General features: G+C 63.2%; 1 protein-coding gene across 1 annotated transcript in view; it reads right to left on the reverse strand.

The window, feature by feature from the left end:
• BRSK2 (BR serine/threonine kinase 2) overlaps nt 1–8,988 on the reverse strand; it is a 60,748-nt gene that overhangs the window by 24,103 nt on the left and 27,657 nt on the right. The window contains exons 10-17 of the mRNA XM_007949345.1: nt 8,825–8,910; nt 6,233–6,373; nt 5,239–5,355; nt 3,870–3,903; nt 3,667–3,735; nt 3,057–3,203; nt 781–812; nt 302–466 (exon numbers count right to left, since the gene is read on the reverse strand). Coding sequence (XP_007947536.1) covers nt 302–466; nt 781–812; nt 3,057–3,203; nt 3,667–3,735; nt 3,870–3,903; nt 5,239–5,355; nt 6,233–6,373; nt 8,825–8,910 — 791 coding nt within the window. The remainder of the gene's footprint in view (nt 1–301; nt 467–780; nt 813–3,056; nt 3,204–3,666; nt 3,736–3,869; nt 3,904–5,238; nt 5,356–6,232; nt 6,374–8,824; nt 8,911–8,988) is intronic.

Raw genomic sequence — 8,988 nt, forward strand, 5'->3', positions numbered from 1 at the left:
CTGACCCCGCCAGAAGACGCCCCCCTGGACAGCAGGGCCTGCTCCCTGCCTACCCTTCCTGTACCCCAAGAGCACTCCTTGGACACCAGGGCCTGCCCCCTGCCTGAAGATGCCCCCCTGGACAGCAGGGCCTAGCCCCCGCCTGAAGACACCCCCCTGGACAGCAGGGCCTGCACCCTGCCTACTCTTCCCTGTACCCCAAGAGCACTCCTTGTCCACCAGGGCCTGTCCCCTGCCTGGAGACGCCCCCCTGGACAGCAGGGCCTAGCCCCACCGGGTGGGCCCTCGCCCTCAGACGTACTCCCCGGACAGCAGGTCCTGTAGCAGTTTGTTGCGGTCGCGGAAGCAGCCCAGGGAGTGCATACTGTCCAGCACGTCAGGGTCCAGGTCCTCCAGGCTGGGCAAGGATCGGAGCTGCACCTTGCGGGGGATGGGCTGCTCAGGCTCTGGCTCGTTCTTGCCCCCTCTGTGGACGACAAGGTGTTGCCATGGTTACTGCCTCTGGGCCATGGCTCCTCTACCCCCACCCTGAGGCGGCTGGGGAGGGTGGGAGGCCTGGCTCTTGCCTGGGACCTGGGGTCCTGCTGCTCTCCCTGTGCCCAGCCCCTGGGCGCCTCCTGCGTCCTGCCCACACCCACGCAGGCCAATGAGGGTCCTGCCCAGAGCTGCTGATGGCCTGGGCGGGGCGGGGCCTGCCCTGGGCCAGTGCCCCCCCCCCAGCAGGTCCTCTGGCCACAGCGACAGGCAAAGCAGGCAGTTAGCGGGTAAAGAGCTACTTACATATACCACACGTGTTTCTGAATGTGTTCTAGCTACAAGAAAGAGAAACAAGGAGTTAGTACAGGGGAGGGCGGGGCCCATGTTAGGGGCTGGGTGGGGAGGGGCCAGGAGGGAGAGAAGGGGCGGGGAGAGGGAAGAGGAGGAGTGGAGAGAAGGGAGGAGGATCCAGAAGGCAGAGGGGGAGATGGGGTGGGGGGAGGGAGGAGGACCAGGTGGGAGGAGGACAAGGAGGGAGGGGGAGGAGGACCAGGAGGAAGGGAGCAAGGATGGGGGGAGGAGGACCAGACTGGAGGAGAACTGTGGAGTGCACAGGAGGATCGGGTGGGAGGAGGACAAGGAGGGGGGAAGAAGGAAGGGTAGGGAGGGGTGAGGAGGACTAGGAACGGAGAGAAGGAAGGGTGGGAGGGGGAGGAGGACTAGAAGGGAGGTGGCGAGGTAGGGGGGTGGGAGGAGGGGGAGGAGGACCAGGAGGGGTAAGGAAGAACAGAAAGGAAGCAGAGGAGATGGGAGGAGAGAGAAGAGGGGAGGACAGCAGGATAAGGAAGGTGGAGGAGGAGGGGGGAGGGGAGGGAGAGGGATGGGGAGGGGGTGCATTCCCAGGCCAGCACCCCTGCTCCCTCCAGAGAAAAGGCAAACCCAGAAAAGGTAGGGGGTTGGGGGCAGGCTGCAGGCAGGGCAGGGGCCAGTAGGGGGGAGGAGGAGGCAGGGGGCCAGAGCCCCTCTCTCGGGGTTGCTATGCTACGACGGCTCAGCCTCACCCTTGGTGGCCTGGGGGGATGAGGGCAGGGGAGCCAGGAGGGCCCGTGCCACCTGTGCACAGGCCGGGGCCCGGGTGCGAGCAGGAGGCTCAGAGGGCGGCCCCAGCCTACTGACACATCCTCTCCTCCCTGAGCAAGGGCCAGCGGAGCTGGGGAGGGTGAAGAGGGCAGCCGTGGGGTGAACGCCCAGCCCCAGAAGGGCCAGCCCACAGGGAGTCCTTAACCCAGGATGAACCAGCTTGGCCCCAGTTCTCCAGGAAGGAGCTGGAAACCCAGCTTAGTGGCTCTGCCTGACCCTCCTGCAACCACCCCCACTGACACACTGACTGTGGGGACCCACTGAGGGCTCGCACCAGAGTGCCATGTAGGCAGTGGCCCAACACAGCTCTGGGCTCCTCTGTACCACTGACAGGCACGGGCCTATCACCCCCTGTGCACACACACAGCTGTACACACATGCACCGTGACCTCCATTCCATAAGCACAGACATGGCTTGCCCTGCACCCACCTGTACACACACACCCCTATGCATGTAGGCGCACCCCCCATGTATACATGTGCACATACCCTTGTGTATACGTGTAAACCCCCCCACATATAAACATGCACTCACTCCTGTGTATACAGGTGCATACACAGATGTACACATAACATGATCCCTCTTGTTCACACATAAATATGGAATAGCTGTGCTCACCTGTACACACACACACACAGCCCTAAGCGTGCAAATACACAATGTACACGTGTGTGCACACAATTCCCTTGTTCCTCACTCACTGGCACAGGCCTGCTCTGCTGCCACCTGCACACTCACATACACACACACCTGTGTGTGTTGTTGTTGTTATTTGCCTTCAAGTCGGACCCGACTCAAAGCGGCCCCTCTTTGGCTTTCCAAGGCAGTATCACCACGGAAGTAGATTGCCCAACCTTCCTTCCGAGGAGTGACTGGTGGATTTGAACCTCCAGCCTTCTGGTTAGCAGGCAAGTGCCTTAGGCACTACACTACCAGAGCTCCCACACCTGTGTATACAGGTGCATATACACACGTGCACACGTCACAATCCACACACAGGTAAGGAATCCTCTGTGTCCACGTGTGCACACATGCACACCTATGCATGAAGGTCCACATACTGTACATACGTGTGCACATGATTCCCTCTTGTTCCACACTCACAGGCCCTGCTGCCACCTGCGCACTCGCACAAGTATTCATGCACACACACATAAACGTGCACACACGCACACACATCGTGAACCCCCATCCCGCATACACAGGCCTGCCCTGCACCCCTCAGCTCCCAGCCCCCCACCCACCCGCACGGAAATTCTCTCCCGAGGAAGGTGCCCAAGAGGAAGGGCTGGCGTTGCTCTTGTCACAGGGCATCCGGGAAGGGCTGCGCAGGGGCAGCGGTGCAGGGAGCCAGGAAGGAAGGGGGCGCAGGCCGTGCCGAGATGCACAGTGGAGGGTGGAGGAGGGGCTGCCTGGGGAGCAGGGTGCGGGCACACACCGTGAGGCGCCGCGCCGCGTCCACCTCGATCATGCCGCGCAGCAGGCTCTGGCAGTCGGGCGGGATGAAGTGGGGCATGTGGAAGACGCCACGCTTGACCTTCTCCAGCAGTTGCCGCAGGTTGTCGTCGTCGAAGGGCAGCGCTCCCTGCGGGCGTGAGGGGAGCGTCAGTGCGCACAGTGAGGGCAGCACCGCGGACAGCGCCGCGCGCCGCGGACAGCGCCTGCGGGCAGCACCGCGGACAGCGCCGCGCGCCCTGCGGGCCGCCGCCAGGATGAGGGCGGGGGCGGGGGCCGACTGGGAAGGGGACAAACAGGGCTGGGAGGGGGACGGAGGGGACTGAGGAGGGGAGAAGGGGCCTGGGACAATGGGGTGTGGGGCGGAGGACGGCCGAGAGGGTCAGGAAAGGAGCTGGAAGGGGGAGGAGGAGGAGGCGCAGGGCGGGGAGAAGGGTCTGGAGCAAGAACGGGGGTGGAAGAAAAGCGGGCACAGGCCTGGGAGAGAGGGGCGCAGGGAGGGGGAGAAAGAGGGAGAGGCAGCGGCGGGCGCAGGGGTCAGCGAGGAGCGGAGGGGCGGGGGAGGGGGAAGCAGGGAGCAGGCGGGGCCTCACCACCAGCAGGGCGAACAGGATCACACCGCAGCTCCACACGTCCGCCTTCCGGCCGTCGTACTTCTCGCCCTGTGGACGGCAGCACCCAGGCAGTCGGCTGGGGCGCAGGGCCCGGCCCGCGCTCGCTGCGGGTGGAGGGGCTCAGGGGCCGGGTCATGGGTGCCCAGGCGTGGGGTCGGGGGGAAGCCCCTGTGGCTACTTACCCGGATCACCTCGGGGCAGGCGTAGTGGGGGGATCTGAGGACAAAAGCGGCAGGTCAGGACGGGGCGCAGGACTCACTCTCCAGCCCGTGGGCCCGCTCCCAGGACCACACGGGTAGACCCTCCCTGGCCCGTGCAGCTCATGGTCGTTCCCCACGCTGCGCCCTCATGTGGATGCGTCAATGTTGGGCTGAGAGCAGACGCTTAGTCCACTGCCCAGGATGCGCTCATGGACTATGGGCCAGACACCCCAACCCAACCTCCTGGGAAGAGACCAGGTCGGGGAGATGGGAGGGACACAAGGCTGTCTGCCATCTGCCCAGATCTCACTTGGGTTGTCCTAGATCCTAACCCCATGGGGACGGGGTGGGAGTAAGCAAGGTTAGGAGCATGCATGGAGAGGTGGGTCCTCCACGGCAGGGGGTGGGGAGCACCCGCAGCAGGGGCGGCCTACGTGAAGGGGAGGGGCTTGAGTAGAGGAGGGGCCTATGTGGAGGGGAAGGGCCTGAGCTGAGGGGTGGGGCCTGCAAGGAGGGGTGGAGCTGGAGGGGCCTGCATGGAGAGGCAGGGCCTGAGGGGAGGAGAGGGGCCTGCATGGAGTAGAAGGACCTGCGTGGAGGGGCAGGGCCTGAACGGAGAGGAGGTGCCTGAGTGGAGTGGAGGAGCCTGCACAGAAGGGCGGGACCTGAGTGGAGGGGCGGGGCCTGAGTGGAGAGGAGGGGCCTGCACAGAGGGGCGGGGCCTGAACGGAGAAGAGGTGCCTGAGTGGAGTGGAGGACCCTGTACAGAAGGGCGGGGCCTGTGTGGAGGAACGGGGCTGGCACACCAGCGATGACTCCCAGCAGGGCAGGGACTTGGGCAGGGCAGCCTTGCAGAGCTGAGGCAGAGAGCAAGAGAGTCTGAGCTGGCAGGGGTACCTGACTCCCACAGCAGGGTGCCTGCTGGGCTCATCTCCCCACCTCCGCCTAGAGAGCTCAGGCCATGTGCTGAGGAGGGGCTAGCCCTAGCCCTCTTCCTACACAGTGGGGTCAGGCAGGGTAGAAGGTGACCCTGGGCTTCAGGATTCCTCGGCTTGGGCCTTCCTGGCCTAAGAGGCTGCTCGCAGCTTGCCCAGTCTGGCTCTGGACACCTCCACCTGTCCAGTCGAGGCGTTCCCTGGGCTGCGTGGGGAGCCTGGTGTCCCGGAGCCCAGGACTCGCAGGGTCGCGCTGGGGTAGCAGCACTGGGCACCGATGTCGCCCTCCGCCTCTCCCGCTGCTCCCGGGAGGCAGCACCGGCAGTGACCAGGAGGGGGCGCGCGGCAGGTGGGCCTGGCTGGCGGGCCCGCAGTTTCCCGGCGCGGATGGGCCAAGAGCGGGCGCAGCCACTCACCCGCAGCTGGTCTCCAGCAGGCTGTCGCCAACCTGCAGCGACGCCATGCCGAAGTCGGCGATGCGAATATTATTCTTCTCGTCCAGGAGGAGATTCTCGGGTTTCAGGTCCCTGTGGCTGGAGAGGAAGGCGGGTTCAGGTGGCGTCCGCCTTGCCTCTGGAGCTCCCAGGCCTCAGAGATGCCCCTTGCCCCTAGGGCCTTGGGCTCAAAGCCCGACTCCAGCAGCCCCAGGGCAGCCCCCCTACCCAGCCTCCCCTTCACCACCTTGGCCTGCCTCCCCTCCCCACCTCCAATAGACACAGCTAAGAGGCCAATGGCAGCCCAGCCTGGTGATGTCACATCCAGCCAATCAGAAGTCGCCCGCCAGCGTGGGCTGGCTCAGTTTCCGGTCTTTTGGGGATGAAAGGGGTGCCTCCTGCCTGGTACTCATCCAGCATCCACCGGCCCTCCCCTCCAGGCTCCCCCTCCTGGTGGGCCTGCACCCTCTACTCTGAAGCCAGGGACGCAGGCCTGCTCTGCGCCCCTACCCTCCCTGTCTCCCCCACCTGCCCTCCTCTGGTCTAGGGCCTCTCACAGCACACCTGACCGGCCCCCAGACCCTGCAGGGGTGAAGACTAAGAAGGGGCTCCTACCCTAGCAGAAACCTTCCCGATGATTCCTCTGCAGGGGAGTTGGGGAGGGGTACTATCTGTGATGGGTGGAAACATACCTCACGGGAACGGGTGCAGCTGGGAGAGTTGGGGAACATTGGAGAGGGGATGGGGCACTTTAAGAGGATGGGGGTACCTGGAAGGGAGGCATTGGGGGGGGCAAGGGGCATCTCAGGAGTCGGGATGCGCCTAGGAGGACAGGGGCACTTGAGGTCATGGAGGGATGGGTCACCTGGGTGTCGTAGGAGGTGGGAGGATGGGGTTATGGGGGGATGGAAGGATGGGCACCTGGAAGTCATGGGGGTCATGGAGGGATGGGGGTGGGGACCTCAGGAACACGCACCATATGGAATGGCTGTGGCAGAAGTCCAGGGCGGAGATGATCTGTCTGAAGAACTTGCGGGCCTCCTTGGGAGTCAGCCTCCCCTTTTTCACAAGGTAGTCGAAGAGCTCTCCGCCGGACACGTGTTCTAGCACCAGGTACCTGCGAGAGACCCAGCAGGTCAGGCAAGTGCACAGGTGTATCCAGCCCACAAGAGGCTGCCCGCCAGCCAGTGCAGTGATGGCCAGAGATTGTGGCCACCACCCCAGCCCCTCATGTGGTCACGATCCAGCACCCCCACCCTTCAGTGCAAGGGGGCCTGGTGCCCCCAGATCCTCGAAGCCCACCAGGTGTCCTAAGCCCACCCAGCCTGAGAGCAGGACCCTCTGAGTGCCTGGGGCCTGGGAGCGATGACCTGTCCGCCCAAGATGACGGTGCCGGGCCCTGGCTTTGCTGATGGAGCAGGGGAGTCGCCGGCCCTCCCTGGCCAGCACAGGCTGGGCACTCAGGTCCAGCCAAATCGGACATGCTCAAGATAGGGCTTGGAGCTGGGCGTGAAGAAAGGCCTAGGAGAGGAACTCAAGCAGGTCTGCCAGGGACCCAGGGAGGGAAGAGGGTGAGAACGAGGCCCGGCTGGGTGTGGCTGGAGGGGCAGGTGCCCAGGGGGGTCTCTGAGAGGCAGCCCGTGGCACTGGAGCCCAGGCCAAGCATCTGTCCTGCTCGGCGCCCGCTGGCTGTGCAGCCTTGCACTACTTCCTGGTTTGTAAGAGCAAGCCAGCATGAGCCCTTGTCCCACTGATGCATCATCCTGCCCGAGCCCAGCAGGGACCTCGCTGGCGCTGACCACGATATGGAGCAAGACCACCATGCAAACGTAAAGGCGTTGATTGGACTGTGTGGATCATGACAAACTATGGACAATGCTGGGAAGCACTGGAATTCCAGAACTCTTAACTGCTCATGAGTAACCTGTGCATAGACCAGAAGGCTGTGATTCGAACAGAACAAGGGGACACAGCATGTTTAAAATCAGGAAGGGAGTGTGTCAGGGCTGTATCCTTTCACCATACTTATATGCTGAACAAATAATCCAAGAAGCTGGATTATACGAAGAGGAACACGGCATCAGGATTAGAAGAAGACTCATTAACAACCTGCGATGCGCAGGTGACATAGCCTTGCTTGCTGAGAGTGAAGATGACTAGAAGCACTCACTGATGAAGATCAAAGACTACAGTGCATCTATATACTATAGGATGGATTACACCTCAACATAAAGCAAAAAGCCTCAGAGCTGGACCGATAAGCAACATCACCATGAATGGAGGAAATACTGAAGTTGTCAAAAACTTCATTTTACTTGGCTCCACAATCAACACCCATGGAAGCAGCAGGTGGTACTGCACTGGGCAAATCTGCTGCAAAAGACCTCTTTAAGGTGTTCAGAAGAAAGATGTCACTTTGAAGACTAAGGGGCACCTAACAGAAGCCATGGTATCTCCATCTCATATGCACGTGAAAGCTGGACAACAGATAAAGGAAACAGAAGCGAAGCGCCTTTGAGCGCGGGTGCTGGTGAAGGACACGGGAAGTACTGAGTGAGCACAGAGCCGTCCTGGAGGAAGCACAGCCGGAACGCTCCTTGGAAGCGAGGATGGCAGACTTCGTCTCCCCTACTCTGGTCATGTTGTCAGAAAGGACCACTCCCTGGAGAAGAATGCCATGCTTGGTAGGGTGGAGGGTCCGTGAAAAAGGGGAAGGCCGTCAACGAGGTGGACTGACAGTGGCTGCAATGATGGGCTCGGGGACAGCAAGGCTGTGAGGCTGCCACAGGACCGGTCCTGTTTCCTTTTGTTTACATGGGGTCACTCTGAGTCGGAGCCGACCTGACGGCACCTAATAACAACAACAGCATGAAGGCCGGCAGCTCAGCCTTGTGTCTAAGGACCCAAGGACTATGGGGCTTTCTGCAGAACAGCAGAAGTGGGGGCTGGGGACCAGGAGGCTTCCCAGGGCAGTCCCCCTGGAGCCACCACAGACACATAGAGAGGACAAGGGCCTCGCCGAGGCCACGCGTGGTGATGGCACAGCTAGGGTGCATGCCTGCTCCGCGGCCCCACCCCTGCCGCCATCCCGTTCCCGGGACAGTGAGAACCAAGGTCCTGGGCCGTTCGACTCGCCTGGGGCCACGCAGGGAACAGGGGGTGGAGGTGGGAGTCCGACCATGCCTGCTGACCCCCAGTCCTGCCACGAAGAAGGTCGGCAGCCCAGGGCCAAGGCGCCCCAGGGGCATCCCCAGGTGGGGCCTGCAGGTGGGCAGGACCCCGGTCGAGTGAGGGACCCCAAGCATTGGGTGCAGAGGCGCAGTGGGAGAAGGGTGGGTGGTGGCCTCGTCTGGGAGCCCCAGCAGTGTCCCAGGAGCCTGCCCCTGGGTCCGGCAGCGGTGGGACTGAGCCCGCCGCCCAGCCCTCCAGACCCCTTGCTGCCCACGGGCCGCCCAGGCCCGGCCCCCGGCCGTGCGGGCTGCGGCACCCGTTCTGGCGCCGGCCCGCCGCCCACTCCGGGGAGCAGCCCACCTCTGCCCCCCAGCTCTCCAAACCCAGCAATACCTACAAATATTTTTTATTTTCATAGACGTCGTGCAGCTTCAGGACGTGCGGGTGCTCGATGAGCTTCAGGATGGCTATCTCCCGCTCCACCTGCAGAGGGCGCACAGCGTCAGCGTCACGGGGCGGGGCGCGGGGCGGGGCGTCGCGGGGCCGGGCGCACAGCGTCAG

Source organism: Orycteropus afer, unplaced genomic scaffold (assembly GCF_000298275.1).
Source record: "Orycteropus afer afer isolate SDZICR_OR568_19922 unplaced genomic scaffold, OryAfe1.0 scaffold00244, whole genome shotgun sequence".
In the NCBI taxonomy this organism is placed as follows: domain Eukaryota; kingdom Metazoa; phylum Chordata; class Mammalia; order Tubulidentata; family Orycteropodidae; genus Orycteropus; species Orycteropus afer.